Raw genomic sequence first — 20,221 nt, forward strand, 5'->3', positions numbered from 1 at the left:
CATAAAACAAATTGTCCCAATCCACTCCTTCTAAATCCTTTCACATCTCAAAGTTAGCCTTTCTCCAATCAAAAATCTCAACCCTGGGTCCAGATCTATCCTTCTCCATAATTATATTGTAACTAATGGCATTGTGATCACTGGACCTGAAGTGCTCCCCAACAAAAACCTCCGTCACCTGCCCTATCTCATTCCCTAACAGGAGATCCAACACTGCCCCTTCTCTAGTTGGTACCTCTATGTATTGCTGCAAAAAACTATCCTGCACGCATTTTACAAACTCCAAACCATCCAGCCCTTTTACAGTATGGGCTTCCCAGTCTACGTGTGGAAACTTAAAATCTCCCACATTGACAACCTTGGGCTTACTACAAATATCTGCTATCTCCTTACAAATTTGCTCCTCCAATTCTCGCTCCCCATTTGGTGGTCTATAATACACCCCCATAGGTGTTATTACACCTTTCCCATTCCTCAATTCCACCCAAAAAACCTCCCTAGACAAGCCCTCTAATCTATCCTGCTAGAGCACCGCTGTAATATTTTCTCTGACAAGCAATGCAACACCTCCCCCTCTTGTCCCTCTGATTCTATCACACCTGAAGCAATTAAATCCAGGAACATTTAGTTGCCAGTTACACCCCTCCTGTAACCATGTTTCATTAATAGCTACCACATCATACTTCCAGGTATCAATCCATGCTTTAAGCTCATCCACCTTTCTTATAATGCTCCTAGCATTGAAATAAATGCATTTAAGAAATTTTCCACCTCTTAACTCTGTTTATCACTAACGGTGCAAACAGCTTTACTATTTTCTAGATTAAAGCAATGTCCAATCATGAATTTTTGTAATTTAAACTGCACCTTAAATCAGACATTGAAAGAAATCAGACAAATGTACATCTAAACAACAGAATAAATGAGATTAAATCACAAAGCTTCTCACATACTCAACTACAAACTGCTAATGGAAATAGTCACCCTGACCACCTCTATTTCACTAAAATTATTAATACAGCAAGTCACTTACATAAAATTCAATGCAAATTGTCCATCAGATCATTAACACAAGAGATTCTACAGATGCTAAAAACCCAGAGGAACACATACACAAAATGCTCAGCAGGTTTATTTCTATAGATGCCGCCTGATCTGCTGATTCCTCAACCACGTTGTGCATGTTGTTCTTAAAACACAAGATGCAAGTGAAGCAGTTTGAACTTCGGAAAATGTCAGTACTAGGCAGAGGAGATGCTTCCCTGTACAGAATATGGATAAAGACATGCACTGGTAAATGTATCTGTGTAAAAAAAAAAAATCAATCGGATAGTTTTTGACCATACCAGTAATCTTCTACATGGCCCAATGCCACCAACAGTCAAATGTTTGGGAATAAGAGGTCAGATGAAGATCAAATTCCTTCTGGAGATTGGTGAGGATGGGAGAAATAAATATTCCAAAAATTCTGTACTTCATATAAATGATGATAATTTAGGTCTCAGACTCTGGGATATAGGTAGTTCACTGTTCTAAGGTACTGGCCTTTTCACCCCTGAGCCTTGGGTTTAATTCATTTAGATTGGTGTAATGACTGCTGTAAAATTTGAATTGAAGCAATCTAACATGGCATTAAATATAAATTGACCACATCACAAAGTTTACAGAAAGATGGATATATATATATCTGAGATGGATATGCTCTATACTGGATGAAAAGAATAAGAAACATTGGAATCAAATTAACTAGGAGTGCTTAGTGATTAAAAAGAGGATGCAAAACAGGAAAAAAACATAAAAACAAAATGACAAAATGACAAAATGATAATAATAATTTAGCATAAAATAATCAAAGCTTCATTCAAATAAATAAAAATTCTTCACACTCAGACCAAAAAACCATTCTCTTAATCCTTTATAATGGGACTATATGCATTTCATCAGCTCGCTATGAAAAAATAAAATCACCTCAGCTGGCATTGTGAACATGACGATGATTAGCCTTGATGAGTTCAAAACAAACATGTTAGTGGAATAAATATGGGCTCAGTACAAATCTCAGAAGACAAAGTACAAACTGCCTCCAACTTGAGCTCAATAGTCTATTTACAGAACAGAGAAACATAAAAAAAAAATCAGAAGTAGGAGTATGCCATCTGGCCCTTCTTGCCTGTTGACCATTCTTTTCATTTTTGTGATGTATAGACAAATAGACAGATCACACGAGTGATCTTCTACCTCAGCATCCTCAGCTTCCCTCATATTCCATGAGGTGCTTTAATCTTAACATTTCCCAACTCTCTCCTGAATATACTCAGCCAGAGTCTCCACGGACCTTTGGGTACAGAATTTCGAAGATTTGCTATTCTCCAGAATAAATTGCTTCTTATCTCAGTCCTGAATAAATTGCTTCTTATCTCAGGCCTGACTCCTTAATGTTTGATGACCCCCGGCCTTCCAAACGAGGGAGGAACACTAAATCAGCAACAATCCTCCACGCTTAAGAATTATGTATATTTCATAGAATTTGAATTTTTCAGGAACCAGAGGATGCCCCAATTGTGTCATCTGCTCAAGAGACAAGCTTCTGGTGCATCCAGCTAATCCAGAGATGTTTGAAAGACTATAGTCAGTCTCTTCTTTCTCACTTCTCTTACCATTTTAAGGACTAAGGCACTGCTTTCCCATTCTTCAGTTCAACTAAATTGCAGCCCTCTTTCTTCATCTCATCTAATCAACCCATCTCCTTGAAACTACATCTTTGGCAAAAAATGCACTGTTGGTCAACATGCATAAACTTGTCAAAAATAGACAGAAGTTTATATTTATGTACAGGCATAAATTGTCTGACCATGCAGGAGGTGAAAACAAAATAGATTAGATTTAAAATATAAATATTTAAAGAAGATTTTTTCCAAAGACTGTACAAAGAGGGAGAATAAAATTAGTTGGTCTTTGAAAGCTGTTATATATGCACTGAGCTAAACTATTGCATGACACTCAGTAAATACACACCCTCAAATTGCAGGGAACTTAACTCAGTCTGCTGCCAGCTTGCCGATTGCTATAAGCATTTTACTTTAATTTCACATTTTCGACATCTGCATGGCTTCCTTTTCATTCAAGAGTTTGCTTTGCAAAGGTGATTACTGCTATACAAAGCATTTCATGCTTATTAGAACATATTGCTGACCCCGAATAAGTGCCAAATTATCCAGGTTCTTGGAAGTCAAATTGTTCCCAGTATTGTCTTATCCAGGTGAAGGCTAGGGAGAGGGGCTGAGGAGGAGGGAAAAAAAAGGATCAGTCATGATTGAATGGCAGAACAGGTTTGATGGGCCAAATGGCCCGATTCTGCTCCTATGTTTTATGCCACCTTATAACTTGGCAGTCAGCTAAATTCTCGGTCTTCCATTAATTTGGTGGAAACCATAAAAAAGGTGCAGAGGAGATTTACAAGGATGTTGCCTGGATTGGGGAGCATGCCTTATGAAAACAGGTTGAGTGAACTCGGCCTTTTCTCCTTGGAGCGACGGAGGATGAGAGGTGACCTGATAGAGGTATATAAGATTATGAGAGGCATTGATTGTGTGGATAGTCAGAGGCTTTTTCCCAAGGCTGAAATGGTTGCCACAAGAGGACACAGGTTTTTACGCAGAGAGTGGTGAGTGCGTGGAATGGGCAGCCGGCAACGGTGGTGGAGGCGGATACGCTAGGATCTTTTAAGAGACTTTTGGATAGGTACATGGAACTTGGAAAAATAGAGGGCTATGGGTAAGCCTAGTAACTTCTCAGGTAGGGACATGATCGGCACAACTTTGTGGGCCAAAGGGCCCATATTGTTCTGTAGGTTTTCTATGTTTCTATGTTAATCCCAAAGGTCAAAGACCAAAATCAGTGTGTATAGAGATAGGGGCCTGAAAGTCGAAGCCCCTAGTGTCAACTTATCCAGAGGTCAAAAGCCCATTGTTTGCAAGTCTGGGCCAGGGACTGGAGGATAGAGGTGCCCAATCCTGGAATTGGAGGCCTGTCTGGGTGTGTGAGTGGATGGGAAAGCGGTTTGCTTTGTTGACAAAATTCAATGAGTGTGTGGTAACATTTGTAGGCTGGACCCAGCACATCCCTGTTGGTTGTTACAATGCATTTCACTGTATGTTTCCATGTACATGTGATTTTAAAAAATTTGAATCTAAATTTAAGGTCTTTGTGAAGCCATTGTAGTTCTGTCATAACTCTTTCTGAACTAAATACAACTAAATCTGCAGAAATTCAAGCATTCATTCAGCACAAAAAAAGTTCCTAATATAAGATCTTGTTCTCTCCAAATGTTAGCCAGTCACCATACACTACGAGATCAGCAATATATTCAACCCAATCAACACTTGTGCATTCAGATTAAATGATACAGTGCCTAAATCAGCCAATCAATTCATTGTGCCTGTATTCTGTAACTTGATGGAAACAAATAATTCTATATTTAAAGGCAGAAAGAAAAATGTTTCACTAAATGCATTACAAGAAAAAACAGATTAACTGGATGGAACCCAGCATACCATGTTTAAAAAAAATGTGCACTTATAGCCAAACTTCATGATCAAAACCTTATCACAACTATATCTAGTTGAAAGAGACACCAAATATCGGATTATTTGCACATAATTTGTTATCTCACAAATTTTTTTTTGGAACAGACACTATTGAACACTTCAGTTAATTCCATAGAGACTTAAGGAAACATCTGATAAATATACAAACACGAGAAAGTCTGAAGATGCCAAAAATCCAAAACAACACACACAAAATGCTGAAGGAACTCAACAGGTCAGGCAGCATCTATGGAAATGAATAAACAGGTGAGGGAGAGGGGTAAGAGGATAGCTGGAAGGGAAGAAGAAAGGGACACATGGGAAGTAATAGGCAGGTTAGAAGTAAAAGTTACGATTGGGGATTGGGGGGGCGGGGAGGGAAGATTTGTTATTCGGAAAGAGAAACTGATACTCATGCCATCAGGTTGGAGGGTACCCAGACAGAATATAAGGTGTTGCACAAGAAGCAGCCACAGACCAAAATGTCCTAATAGAAATCAGAATTAAAAGGTTTGACTACCGGAAAATCCTGCTTGTGGTGGTTCGTGTGAGGTGCTTGATGAAGCCGTTCCCCCAATTTATGAAGGTGGCACAAATGTGGAGGCCGCATCAGGAGCACCAGACACAATAGATAAGCCCAGCAGATTCACAGGTGAAATGTTGCCTCACTTAGAAGGACTGCTTGGGGCCCTGAACGGAGATGAGGGATTTGGTGTATGGGCAGGTGTAGCTTTTAGGCCGCTGCAGGGATAACTGCCTGGAAGAAGATTAGTGGGGAGGGACAAATGGCCAAGGGAATCGCCAAGGGAGAAATCCCTGCAGAAAGCCGGGGGGGCGGGAGTAGAGCTGTTTAGTGGTAGAATCCCTTTGGAGATAGCAGAAGTTGCAGAGATGTGTTAGATGCGGAGACTGATGGGATGGTAGGCAAGGACAAGAGGGACTACCACTATAGAGGCACGGGAAGATGGGAGTGAGCATGGATGTACAGGAAATGGAGATGTGGGTGAGGGCACCATCAATAGTAGAGGGAGGGAAACCCTGTTGCTCAAAGGAGGACATCGCTGATAAATACAGCCCGGTATGAGATACTATCCTTTGGACATCTTTCCTGATAGCCATCAGTTTATGATATAATCACTGAGTAGGTTTGCTAAGAATTTATCTGCATTCAATTTATTACTGGGAACACTATAATAAATAGAATAAAAATGGAATATAATCAATTTGCCATTCAAGAATCCAGAGGACAGAAATGGAGGAGGAGGTACACCACAGTCACAATTAGTGAACACATAAGAAAATATGACATTAAGAAATAGGGAATGTTAAGTATTTTTCTCATTTGTATTCTTATGATTCAGGACTGTTTTCCCCCCAATGGTAATATGTACAAAATGTCCAAAATTAGTTCCCCCAATATAAACTGCAATTTACAAGTAAACTTTCACTAAGGTAATTGTCACCCATTAAGAAAGAGTGAAAGGAAGATAGGGAGCTACAGAAATCTTCACATACCACTGGATCCTTGACGATATCTATGAGAGTGATAATATTTGGACCGCCACGTAGATTCTCCAATATTTTAATTTCACGCTTTATTTTCTTCTTCTTTACAGGCTGCAGTAAAAATAAAGTTGTTTATAATTAAAAGACTCTAAAGTAAATTGGATTGATTTAGTTATCCTTTCGGTGGCCAAATTTCAGTGAGCATATATATTACCTCATACAGCGCTTGCAAAAGTTGTTAATCTCTAAAGGCATAAAGTGCCCTTGATTTTACTTTGGGTGGAAAAGATGAGGAAATGAATGACCTAAAATTAAGAAACAGCTCAAACTTTCAAATGTAATGCAACACTAACAGAAGCTTGATAGTGAAGGTATTCCATCGTTTAATTCACAGACATGACGGAAAGGAATATGGCAAAAAGTAAAATTTAAAGAGATACGTGGATCTGCCAGTGGTGAAGGTTGAATTCTGCTGCTGTTTGACCATGATCGTGTGGGCTTCCTGTATGCTCGTTTCCTCCAACATTCCAAAGACTGGTGCTAGAAGGTTAATTGGTCACATGCTTGTAATTGGGCAGTAAGGGCTCAGTGGGCCGCAAGGGCCTGTTTATCGTGCTGTACTTCTAAAATTATAACCATTTCATGACCCCTTGTAGCGTGCCAAATTGTCTTATTTTTATTGATCCTATACCATAGCATGTCTCTCAATAATTAAGTATTTTGCCCACTGTTGCTTGAAGACAGAATCAAGTCTCTAGCCACTGATAATTCTGCAGCCTTCAAATGCAGAAAGGCGCATCACAAGGGTCTATAAATGAAATTAAGGAATTACATTTGCTTCCCTGGTAGCTCAGCAAATTTGCACCTCAAGTTGATACGTTAACAAATCCAAATACTGATGCAAATTTAATTAACAAATGTTAATCAAGCAAAGGAAGAATGCCGCCATGATCCTCGCCCATATTACACAAGAATTTGACCTGAGACATTAGGTAATACCTGAAGTCTGCAACACCATTAAAATCACAGCTCACCTGACCTTTGTTTTCTGTTCATTTTTCCAATTGGATATACACAGCCCTCAATTCCCCTTCAATTTAATAATCTGTTTTGACTTGATTATACTTAAAGAATGAGCATCCACAGTTCTCAAGAGCATTCCAAAGGTTTGTCAGCTTCAGAAGAAATTGCTGTTTATTGCAGTTTTAAGACTATTCAGAGATCTATGCCCCCTTGTTTTAGAACCTCTCCATTAAGGAAAACACCCTCAAAGTATTATCCCGTTAAGCCCCAAAGTCTTATATATTTCACCATTCTAGAGATGTTAGAGATTTCTTGTGTAAATTTCCCTCAAAATAACCCACATATCCCAGGAATCAATCCAGTGAACCTTTGTGCACTGCCTTGAAAGCCAGTTCTTAGATCAGGAGACCAAAACTGTTGACAGTATTTCAACAAAGCAAATAAAAATTAGAAATTCTGCTACAGGTGATCAAAACAGGCATTTGTGGATGATCCTAATTATTATCAGACACCCTGGATGACCAAATAGGATGTATTATTTTCTGTCAACACTTACACAGAGAAGAAAAAACACCTGGGGCAAAGTTTATAGAGTTATCGAATATACATGGTGCAGACTTTGGACAAAGAATCTGGAGAGTGGGGATAAATTTAATTCAGAAGGGAAAAAACAAATGCATTATCTCAATTAGCTTTTATATTGGAGCTAATGTGTCTATTACTGGGTGCCAGGGTGGAGATGTGTCTTTATCAAAGGAGGTACAAAGCACACCTTTTCCTCCACTAGCCTTGTAGCAACTGCTTAGCCCCTCGATCAGGGTCACATGAAGCCGTGGGAGCATGTGGTAGATGGTCGTATCTCAGGTCCTGGTTATGCAAACACTGACGCCAGGCAGACAATCTCAAAAGTACTGATGATGGCTGGGGTCACTGTCTTGGAAAGACACTTCCTAGAAGGCAACAATGGCAAACCAATTCTGTAGAAGAATTTTCCAGGAACAATCTCGGTCTCACAACAATGCACATATTGATGATGCTGATGATGAATGAGTCCATTGGGATCAAATATCACAAATAGAATCAAATTTTTTTATTCGCACCTCTTCATTATTTTCCTTTTCTATCCAAGTCCAAATCAGTGCATGTCTGTCAAGGGGACAAGCATTGCTCGATGAGGCTTACCACTGCAAACTCAGTGGTAAATCAAAATAAAAGGGCCTTCTGTTGCTCTGAAATTAATACAAATGCCATGTAACAGTTACTGACTGAAAGGCTTTAATATTTTTATATTCTTATTCACATCTCTTGAGATGAAACTGGTAGGGGTCTTTTCTTATTTAGACAACATACGCAACAGACATGGGTTCTGAGAAAGTGCTATGTTAATTAGTACTAAAGAATGGCTTACCTTAAGTATTTTAACAACTACTTTTTCATTGTTTGTGATGTTAATAGCTTCGAACACTTCACTGTATTTCCCCCGACCTAATTTACGAACTAACTGGTAGTCATCTTGATTTCTGCATGAAAAGAGAATATGAATGAGAAAGGTTTAAAGAAACCAATTCATTTCAAAGGACAAAACAAAATTCTTCCAAAAACAGCCTTACTTGTTTAAAAATGAAGACAAAATGGACCAGCTAAGACTCAATTATAATTAAGCATAATAGTAAAATTTTGCATTTCAGCATCTGTTAATAATATTGTTTGCAAGCTCTCAGCAACAAAATAACATTTTAATGAGATATATATATTTTAGCTTAAGTTGCACTTCAGTAACTAAAGATTTGTCAGGTAAGACGGAACAGGATATGTATAAAATACTGATTTTGTGTAAAAGATGTGCATAATAATCAAGATACACAAGCGATAAATATCTTGCACAAATTGAAGATACAAGAATACTTGATTAATAAGATAATCAAATATTCTGATGCAAATATATAGTGCAAATTCATCCAATCCACTCACAAATAGGATATTTAAAAATATTATTTAGCATCAAGTGGTAAAATTCCTACACGTTCCTCAAATATTGAAATTGAAAGGTTAGCTAAAGATAATTTCTTACAGTTCAATTTGCTGTCTGCTTCCTGCTCACAAATTTTACTATCATCTCCTTAGGCCCAATTTTCTCCACTGAATGAATTCTGCAGAGGAATGGGGGAATAGTTCCAAAGAAAATCTAAAACATATCTGTGAAATTGAGATCTATACTCAACACTACTCTAGATCCACATTACCTTGTGCATTCATTAAAAATACACTCAGTGGCCACATTAGGTACAATAGAACCCAATGTGATCTTCTATTGCTGTAGCCCGCCCACTTCAAGGTTCAACATATTGTGCATTCAGAGATGCTCTGCTGCACACCACTGTTTTAACACATGGTTATTTGAGTTACTGCCATCATGAACCAGTTTGGCCATTCTCCACTGACCTCTCTCATTAACGATGCAATTTTGCCTACAGAAATATCACTCACTGGATTTTTTTCTTTTGCACCATTCGCTGTAAACTCTAGAGATTATTGTGCATGAAAATCCCATACGATCAGCAGTTTCTGACATACTCAAATCACCCCAGCTGGCACCAACAATCATTCCATAGTCAAAGTCACTTAGATCACATTTCTTCCTAATTCTGATGTTTGGTGTGAACAACAAGTGAACCTCTTGACCAGGTCTGCATGCTTTTATATAGTGAGTTGCTGCCACCTGATTGGCTGATTAGATACTTGCATTAATGAGGTGTACAGGTGTACCGAATAAAGTGACCACAGAGTGTATACCTTCAGACAAATAAAAAGCACGTGACAGAAAGAAAATTTGTAACTTTTTGAGAAGAACTTAGAGACCACCAATTTATGTTGATCAAAGCTAGCTTCAAAATGGTGGCAGAAACTTAAAGACACGAGATTCTGCAGATGTCGAAATTCAGAGCAACACACAAAATGCTGGAGGAACTCAGCAGGTCAGGCAGCATGTAGAGAAATAAACGGTTGTGTTCCAGGTCAAGAACGTGGGAATAAAAAGATGGGGGAAGGGGAAGGAGGATAGTCAGATGGTGATAGGTGAAGCGAAATGGGTGGGAAAGATAAAAGCATAGAGAAAAAGGAATCTGATAGGAGGGAAGAAACTTACAACCTTTTCTGAAAAAATCTCAGTTACAAATTCTTATTCAACCACAAGAAAACAAATTGCAAGAAATGGACTCGTGGATTTTCTGAGAGCACAAAGGTAAAACAAATTCATTAGATTAGAGGAATCAATCATTTCATGGTACAGAAACTGCACTGCTGCAGACAGGAAGGCTCTACAATGGGTAGTCCAACACATCATCACGCCAGCCTACCTGCCATCAAGGACACATATACAGAAAGATGGGGCAAACAGGGTCAGCAACATCATTAGGAATCCCATCTACCCAGCTCGTGAACTGTTTGTCCCACTCCCATCAGGAAGGAGGCTACCATCAGGCTGAAAAACAGTTGTTTTCCCCAACACCTCCAACCATTAATCTACAACTCCCACTACCACTATTTTATCATTTCCTGCCAGTCACCTTATATACAGACACTCGGTCATTTTATAGACCTACAAGAATGCATATAAGCCAGCTTCATATTTATATTCAAGCAACACACATAAAAGTTGCTGGTGAACGCAGCAGGCCAGGCAGCATCTATAGGAAGAGGTACGGTTGACGTTTCGGGCCGAGACCCTTCGTCAGGACTAACTGAAAGAAGAGCTAGTGAGAGATTGTACTATTGTTCTTTATCTTATTGCTTTTTGGGCTGCATCAGATCCAGAGTAACAATTACTTCATTCTCCTTTACAGTTGTGTACTGGAAGTGACACTAAACAATCCTAAATCTTGACATTCCAAGAGCGGGTGGCAATTTTCATGTGCAGCAAACTTAATATGTAGAAAATATTCAGTTATTGAATAAAGCATGACCATAACTCCAAGCTATTCTATCAATGTTTATAATGGAAGTATCTATAAACAAACAGACTTCAGAATGATGTGGGCGATCTAATACATATGCACAATGCATCTTAGCCATACTCTGCACATATTCTGTTCCATCTTCCACAACAAATTTTAAAGTAACTCAAGTGCAACTTAAGCTAAAAAAAAATGTACTATTAAAATGGCTTTATTCAAATCACTCAACAGTGCCATTATTTTCCTTGCCAAAAATATGTTAATGCAAGGTGAATACTCTCAGTAGATCATTGAGTTCATGGCATAATCAGGGGCTCAACTGGAAGTGAAGAATTATCAATCCTCAGACAAGGATATAAATGGTTTTATCACTAACTTCACAAGGTTATTTTCAAAAACTGAGAAAAATGTAGAACAAAATAAAAGCATAGACTATTTTCTAAATGGAAAGAAAATTCAAAAATCTGAAAAAAATTCAAAAAATTTGGGGTCCTTGAGCAGGATTCCCTAATGGTTAATTTGCAGGTTGAGTCTGTGGTGAGGAAAGCAAATGCGATGTTAGCATTCAATTCGAGAGGAGTAGAATATAAAAGCAAGGATGTAATGCTGAGGCTTAATAAAGCACTGGTGAGGCCTCACTTGGAGTATTGTGAGCAGTTTTGGGCCCCGTTATCTAAGAGAGGAAATACTGACATTGGAGAGAATTCAAAGGAGTTTCACAAATATTGTTCCGGGATTGAAAGGCTGGTCATATGAGGAGCACTTGACTCTGGTGCACTGGAATTCGGAAGAATGAGGGTGACTTCATGGAAACCATTCGAAAGCTGAAAGGCTGCAATATGAGTGGATGTGGAGAGGATGTTTCCAATGGTGGAGGAGTCTAAGACCAGAGGACACAGACTCAATAGATAGGTATCCTTTTAGAACAGAAATGAGGAAGAATTTCTTTAGCCAGAGAATGGTGAATCTGGAGAATTCATTGCCATAGCAGCTGTGGAGGCCAAGACATAGGGACACGCGGAAAAGGGAGGAGATTGGGGCTGAGGGGGAAAATGGATGACCCATTATGATGTAGCGGAGCACACTTCATGGGCCAAATGGCCTAACTTTGCTCCGATATCTTACAGTCTTATGGTAATGTCTCTGAGATGATAATAAAAAGCACCTTACAAGATGGTAGCCCAACTAAAACGGTAGAGACTGAGTTGTGGAATATTTTAAGAGTGCTAATGACCCTGATCCCAGTGAGTGTACTGGCTTGAAACAGCTACACCCAGTATTATTGGAACACAGCTTTAAACGAGTTAATTATAGTGAATACATTAATGAAGAAACTACTTGGCGCACTTGGTAATTTTTAAAAAAAACTAATTTGCAACTGACTTTCTGGAAATTCTGCAGTCAAAGCCTATTATATATCTATTTACACACACAAAACAGCTTTGAAGCTTTGACACCTTCCCATTTGCAATTGGTCATACTAAAAATGTATTTTGAGGAAGCCTGTACAAAGAAAACACTTATGACTCATTAACAGGTACATTCAAATTGTACAAAGTAATGAAAATGTTTCAATTTTTTCAATAAAATCTGTGGGAAAGTTAAATGAGCCTAATGTAAATGTATACAGAACTAATCAAAGCGAATTCTCCACACACAGTTCAGTAGCATCTCATTCCTGCAGCCAGAATGAAGAATAAACCATCAATAGTAAACTGGATATTTTGGTGTTAATTTTCACACAATGGGTGAAAGATGTAAACACTTGATTAAAAAAAAATCACACAGCCCTGCCCTCCTCATAACACTGAGTACATCAGATCATCTGATGGTTATTACAAGTTGCTAATAAACACCTGCACTGAATATAATAAATTGACATTGGCTTTCCCAGTTTCTTCAATTAAGTCTTATTGTATAGTTTCTGGTGATCACTGTAGGCTTTGAAAAGAGCCATTCAATAAGAACTTCAGTAAAATACCAAAATTAACCACCCACACTAAAAGCCAAATCAAAGAAGACTTCAGTATTTTTGTCAATGTAGCCCACCTTGCACAGTATTGCACACAGTCAGCAACAACAACAGGCCAATCAGTGCATCTTCTGGTTCATGCAAAATAATGGATTTTGTTATAAGAAGCAAGCCAAGAAAATGGTGCAGTTAGCAGTAATCAGCATGGAAAGTGAAAGATAAAAATGCCCAATCCAAGCAAACTGATATGAGCTTATTGGAACACCATTTAAAATGTAAATAACCTGAATTCAGAAACTGCAAAGGTAAGGAAGTGTGTAAAATGGAAGGGACTGAACTTAATCAACACAACCTGTTAATTTCAAATATACATGAAAGGTACTGGAATAAACCAGTAAGTGATTAAAACCTGCTAGTGCTTCTTTGGGAAGCAACTTGCAAGACCAGATGATCTTGAGACAATAAATATTGTATCTATTTTACAAACAGCTAATGCAAAGGTAAATTCTTGGCTTTTATATTCTATCTACTATTCGGAATAATAAATGCTGGAAGTGCAGAATATGAGCCTCAGGCCTATCTAAGACAAGAAAGTCAGAGACCCTGTCTCTCACTTAATTCAATGGCGTGATTAGTGCAGGGGGAAAAAAGTCATGAATTTCAGGGTCATTTAGATAAAGCCTGAGAGCTGATGGAGATTAACACAGGCTGCGCCACTATCATTCTGTAGCTAAAAGTGCAGCACCTTACGCTTACAACTGGATACCTGCCAGCTCCATTGGTTACACAGCCCGGAGGAGGAGTCTGTATGGCTGGGGGTGGGGGAAAGAAATCACTCCAAAGTAAGAAAACAAATCAACAGAATAATAAAGAAACAGAAATTATGTAGAAAAAAATTATAAACCACGTTACTGTATTCAACTTAAATATATTCACTTGAAGCTTCCAATCCCATTGCTGCTGCTACAATGATATTCATTTACATTAATTTACTAAAACATCCCACTGCAATTCATGCAAAGGACACCATCAGAACAGCAATGAAGTGTTTGAAGAGATGTTTGATGGAGTGGAGAGAAATTACAATGCAAAATAATTAGGGGCATACAAGTAGGGGACCAAATTGGTTGAAAACTGACAATCAGCAAAAAGATCATGGAAAGGGAAAGCAGAGGAAGCTACAGCTGATTAAAAGGCGACTGGCAAACCAAGTAAAAATGGGAAATTTTAATGTACACATTGGTGCTGATTTCAACTGTGGTTTATATAGTTCAAAAGTTAATGTAACCCTTGACAGAATTATTTTTAAGTGAAAACTAGACCACCGGGTGACCCGTTGGGGCACCCTTTGAGAGAAAGGTAGTGCAGTCGGATGTGACCAGAATGAACATTAAATTTCCCTGAATGCTATTACTATCGCTTTACTTTGGAAATTAAATAAGAAAATATAGCTCCTCCTCGTTTAACGAAGGGCACTTTTGATGACAACATTTCTGGTTGAACTGCCACCCTTCAAGAATTCTCTAACATTTTCATTTCTTTTTCCCCGGCTTAAAGCCACATACAGCTGACCATGCTGGAATACCGGTTTCTCCAGAAAAACCTGCACATTCTCCTTGGTTTGGCCTTGCACCTTATGTATAGTCATAGCAAAGCATGACCGTATCAGGAACTGGCTCCGCTGAAGAGGGACATCTTCCCCTTCTGATAAACAGAGTAATTCTTGGGATCATGACAATGTCATTTTTGAACGCACCTATGAGATTCTCGTGCAGTTCTTCCACCGTCATTCGCATTCCATTGCAAAGCCTTGGTGGATCCAAGTTCCTCACTGAAATGATGGGAGATCGCAATCCAGAGCTCGACCGAATCAAGGAATTCTGTTGGAAAATGTACAGCATTAGCTCCTTCACTTACGGCACTGAAGGAACAGTATTCTTTCATGATTCCAGGGAAGCGTCTAAAGCACGTGAAGTTTATTTTTCACATCATTTCATTGAGAGGAACCAAGATAGAATTCCTCAAGAACAGTTCTGCAGGATTATCGAATGTCGGGTAGATGAAATCAATACATTCTTCCATAGTTTTTGCTGGCGGTATCATATCTTCAGGTAATTCAATTTCATCGTTTTCATTTTTCTCAGTCTTGTCTTCTCCAACATCCAATAAGAGCTCAGAGTATCATCCTTCTCCCTCACTCAATCAATCGCATGTTTCTCTTCAATTGAAACTTGACGAAGCTTCTCCATAAGGATTTTTTATGCATGAATTCCCCACATCAGCATCATTTCCTCGTTTCACAACTGCTAGAAGCTATGGGAAATCGCCACAGCAAATGGTTAAAATACCTCCGAAGGCCTCATTCTTGCCGCATACATCACAAAGAGTCCGGTCCACAGATTCCAAGCTCTCCCTCCTAATCATGGGGCACTTATCCCAGACAAAAAGCCTCAAATTTCGGCATAAATTTGCAGTATTGGTGTTTTTATCAATGTTACAAATGGCATCTTCATTGACTTTGAGGGGTATCTTGAATGCGCCGTCCTAACACCAGTCATCAATGTTGCTGCAATACCCGATGATGCTACAGCAATAGCAACACCTCCATCTCCCCTAACTTTGGCGAGGATCAAGTTGATGATAAACGTCTTGCCCGTTCCTCCTGGTGCATCAACGAAAATCATTGAAGAGAAATTCCTTTCCAAGCAGTCACACACATATTCACATATGGGTGTCCCCCGCTTTTCAAACATTCGTTTTACGAAACCTCACTGTTACGAAAGACCTACATTAGTACCCTATTTTCGCTTTCAGAAGGTGTTTTCACTGTTACGAAAAAAAAGCAGCGCGCGCGCCCCGAGCAGCCACTCTCCCCGGATTCGGAACTGCGTTCTCACCAGCATTGCTTAAACACGTGCCTGTGAACAGTCGTTTGCAAGATGAGTTCTATGGTATCGAAAAAGCTTAAAAGAGCTCGTAAGGGTGTTACGGTTAGCGTAAAACTAGACATAATTAAGCGTTTCGATCGTGGTGAAGTTTCTCAGAGATGACACAATTGGAAATCGGCACTGATCTGGGCCGGCAATTACTAATTAATTAGCATGTTTGTTTCCGCTTTTTTCTTAAAGATGTACTGTGTGCCTCCCAGCTACCGCTGCACCCCTGAATGCTTCGCGGATCGGTATTGGTTGGTGGCCCGGAGGGTGGGGGCCACTGCACCACCCCAACCTGCAACGACTCAGCCTAACACACTATCATCAGTGTGCTCAGTGCTGTCCCGATTCCGGTAAGTGACACTACACTGTACATACATTATTTCTACTTTATATAGGCTGTGTATTTTTACGTGTTATTTGGTATGATTTGGCAGCTTCATAGCTTAAAGGTTACTGGAGAGAGTGTTTTTGCCAACAGCACTTGCGTGAGATTTTCGCTATGGAGAACAGTGCAGTATTTCTACTTTATATAGGCTGTGTATTTATCATATCATTCCTGCTTTTACTATATGTTACTATTATTTTAGGTTTTGTGTGTTACTTGGCATGATTTGGTAGGTTATTTTTGGGTCTGTGAAATTTTCCCATATAAATAAATGGTAACTGCTTCTTCGCTTTATGACATTTTGGCTTACGAACCATTTCATACAAACACTGTACCTTCGGATGGCGGGGGAAACCTGTACTTCTCTTTGTTCATTATTCAATACGGGCTCCTTCTGTGAAACAAATTCCTGCTGTTCATCTGTTTTGTAATGCAGTTCACGCAAAAATTCCAGATTGCCAGCACTTTTGAGTAATTGTACTGTCTCTTGGTGTCAGCAAGTTGTATTCTTCAAGTGTTTTGCCCAAGTTCTCAAGTTTCTCTTGGAAATACAGAACAGCTTGTCCATGATGCCTCTCATCGATCATGATATTAGGATCATTGATAGTTCTCCACTCCATTGGTAAGAAATCTTCAGACATTGCATTCTTGAACCGGTTCCATAATTGCTGTGGATTGTTGATATCAGTGTTTGTTAACAAGACGACAAACAAATCTCTCATTGCTCTGGGCATTCTTGTTCTCTACCTCTTCCATAGTTTGCTGCCAACAATCCTCTCTCTCTGCAGACGTCTTTGAATGATGGAAGGATATCTCCATCATGTGTTTTCAATGATTCGAAAGATACTGGCCTCTTTATGTGATGAAATAAATCCAATAGTAGAGGTCACCACTTCGTGGAGAAACGATATACACTCGACCCAGAACACTTGCTTCAGAAATCCCGGAGCAGTCCTCGACTATTTTCCCCATTCTCCTTCTTTCCCATCTCTTATTAGTCCAAGTGTAGAATCTGGGAATAGGGTGTTTCGAAGTACTTCATTACAATAAAATTTAAACATCTCTTATTCATGGGTTACAGTTTGACCTGTCCCAATCCTGCACATACTGATGGTGATTAGCAGAATGTGACTGCTCGAAATAGAGCTGCCCTGCCCTTTTGCTGGGGTTGGTGTCACTGCTGTGAGCATCGTGAGGTGCTACTGAGGCTGGCCATGCGCATGTGTCGTGGTGTCGCGTTGCCGTTTCCACGGAAGCTGGAATCGGGTGTAGAAGTCGGGGCCTGTTGACGAGTGAGCAATTTTAAACGAATATGAGCAAATTTAAATGAATATAACCCTGATCTTTGCATGCATTCCGTAAGTTAGCGCATTTTAAGTCCATTTAGTCAAAAAAAGTGCCCCTTTAAAGCACCGTTCTGGCTAATTTGACAGCACAAACAGACAAACAGATAAACAGAATGAAAATTTTAGTTATGTATAGATACTGATAGTGCTGAATACTTATGGAAAGAGGAAACCCAAACTGACCCAAAAACTAAAATTTCAGCCCCTTTTCACATGATTCTGACTAAACTCAATGTCAAGGCCCAATGGTTTATTTGTAACTTCAAAGCCTTGAACTGACATCATACAATAACTAGAGCATCACAGTTCAGAGGCAAGAGGTACAATTATCCCACAATTGTGCAGCTACTGAGTAAGGAAATCTTGTAATCATATGGATGGTGGTACGACCATAGCAGGAGTGTTGTGTACAGTTTTGGTCTCCTTATCTGGAAGAGTGTTCAGAGGAAGTGCAAAATTAAAAGTGTTGCAGCCTGACTCTTGGAATGGGAGCTGCCCTGAGAACAGATTGATTAAACACTGCAACCAGTAGAGGGCAGCAGTTGCAGAATAAGCCACCTAAGATTGTAAAGAAGCCATACTCTTCTCTCAAGTAGCTGCAAACCAATAGAATTCTCCTCTGCAATTTGCACTAAGATAGTCATCAAATATATATTCAAGATGCAGCTCAACAGACTTTTTGACCACTAAGAGAAATAAGATGAAAAACTGACAAGCCCAGACTATGGAATCAATAAGCTGCAGGCAAAACTGCAGGTGAAAAGCACTAAATCACCCCACTTGATTAGTGGCATCCAGAAAACTGATATAACCAATCCAAAAGAGGATTTATGCCTACATATTTTATCACATTTTTGGTAGCTATTGTCAAAACTACTGAACCATTCCAACATGCACAAATCCACACCCTTATCTCACAAACAAATGCTAAGCTCAAGATATACCTAGACCTTTTGCTCATTCCACATGATGCTACTAACACTGTCAATTATTGTCCATCTGAAAATTGTGGGATAGTTCAGAGAATGTGCCTGAGGGAATGTTATTCAGACCAAGTCAAGTAGCAAATTTTATTTCCTGAAGTAACAAAAAGATTCTTGTGATAATGTGGTAGTTTTTTGGCTACCATTTAAAAGCAAAATGGTGAACAGATAGGAACTAATTTTACTAGCTGGAGTCGACAGCTCTAGTACTTAACTTAAAACTAGAAACATCAAAGTTTGGAACTTTCTTCTGAAAGCAACAATTACTGCTGGGTCAATTGATAACTTTGGAGTACTTTAATGTACACTACCACTTTATTAGGTACACCTGCTTGTTAAACAGGTTCAATTGTTGTTCTGACCGAACATCAGAATACGGAAGAAATATGACCGTGGAATGGGGTGGTTGAGTACCTCAGAAAGTACTGATCTCCTGGGATTTCCATGCACAACAGTGTCTAGAATTTACACAGACTGGTACAATAAACAAAACACAAAACATTCAGGAGTAGAAGTTCACTGGGTGGAAACACCCTGCCAATGAGAGAGGTCAGAAGAAAATGACCAGACTGGTTCAAAGTGACAGTTACTCAAATAACCATGCATTACAATGGTGCTGGGCAGAACAGCATCTCCGAACACACAACACATCTAACCTTGAAGTGAATGGACTAGGGCAGCAAAAGACCTCAGCGGGTTCCACTCCTGTGCCGAATAAGGTGACCAGCAAATGTACATGAAACAGCTATGATCATAAAATGCTGAAAAATCTCCGAGTGACTAAATAGACTGTTCTTAGCTTTCTTTGCAAACACTCCAATGCAGCACAGAATGAGCACAATTTTCTGAGAAATTCAACTTCAAATTTGCCGTACAAGAAATGCACAGGATATTTAAAAATAATGACAAACTGAAAGATGCTGGTCACAAACAAGAGGAAATCTGCAGATGCTGGAAATGAAAGCAGTGCACGCAAAATGCTGAAGGAAATCAGCAAGCCGTGCAGTATCTATGGAAAAGAGTAAACAGTCAACCTTTCAAGCCGGGACCCTTCCTCAGGACAGTAAATCTCTTGGAATTTTTCAACTTGACAAGCTGAGCACATTTAAGATGAATGGATAGATTTTTGACATATGAATGGAAAAGGGTAGTGGGCCATTTCAGGAATGTGATGCTGAGGTAAAATAGTAGACATGACATTTGTGAATGAAGGGACAGGCACAAGGAACCAAGTCAAAGTCAGCCAGAATCATACATCACAGAAACATGCCCTTCTGTCCACAATGTCCATGCTGATTAAGTACCCATCTACACTAATCTGAATTAACAGCATTTGGTAAACATAGCCTGTTTTGCCCAGAAATTCAATTCCTCATCCAAACATCTCTTTTTAAAATGTTATGAGTGCATCTGCTTTCAGCACCTTTTTAAGCTGTGCATTCTAGACTGTAACCATCCTCTGAATGAAAACAATATTTTTTCTCTGATCCCTCAACTAAGGAAAGGTTTCTCTCCATCCACCTTATGCCGT

The 20,221-nt window shown here is 39.2% G+C and overlaps 1 protein-coding gene across 2 annotated transcripts in view; it reads right to left on the reverse strand.

Annotated features, from left to right (window-relative positions):
- Window positions 1-20,221, reverse strand: part of LOC134342672 (casein kinase II subunit alpha) — a 136,869-nt gene that overhangs the window by 30,777 nt on the left and 85,871 nt on the right. For both annotated transcript variants that reach the window (XM_063041079.1, XM_063041080.1), the window contains 2 exons: window positions 8,524-8,635; window positions 6,102-6,203 (listed from right to left, as the gene is read on the reverse strand). In XM_063041079.1, the coding sequence (XP_062897149.1) occupies window positions 6,102-6,203; window positions 8,524-8,635 (214 nt within the window). The remainder of the gene's footprint in view (window positions 1-6,101; window positions 6,204-8,523; window positions 8,636-20,221) is intronic.

Source organism: Mobula hypostoma, chromosome 2 (genome assembly GCF_963921235.1).
Source record: "Mobula hypostoma chromosome 2, sMobHyp1.1, whole genome shotgun sequence".
Lineage (NCBI taxonomy): Eukaryota > Metazoa > Chordata > Chondrichthyes > Myliobatiformes > Myliobatidae > Mobula > Mobula hypostoma.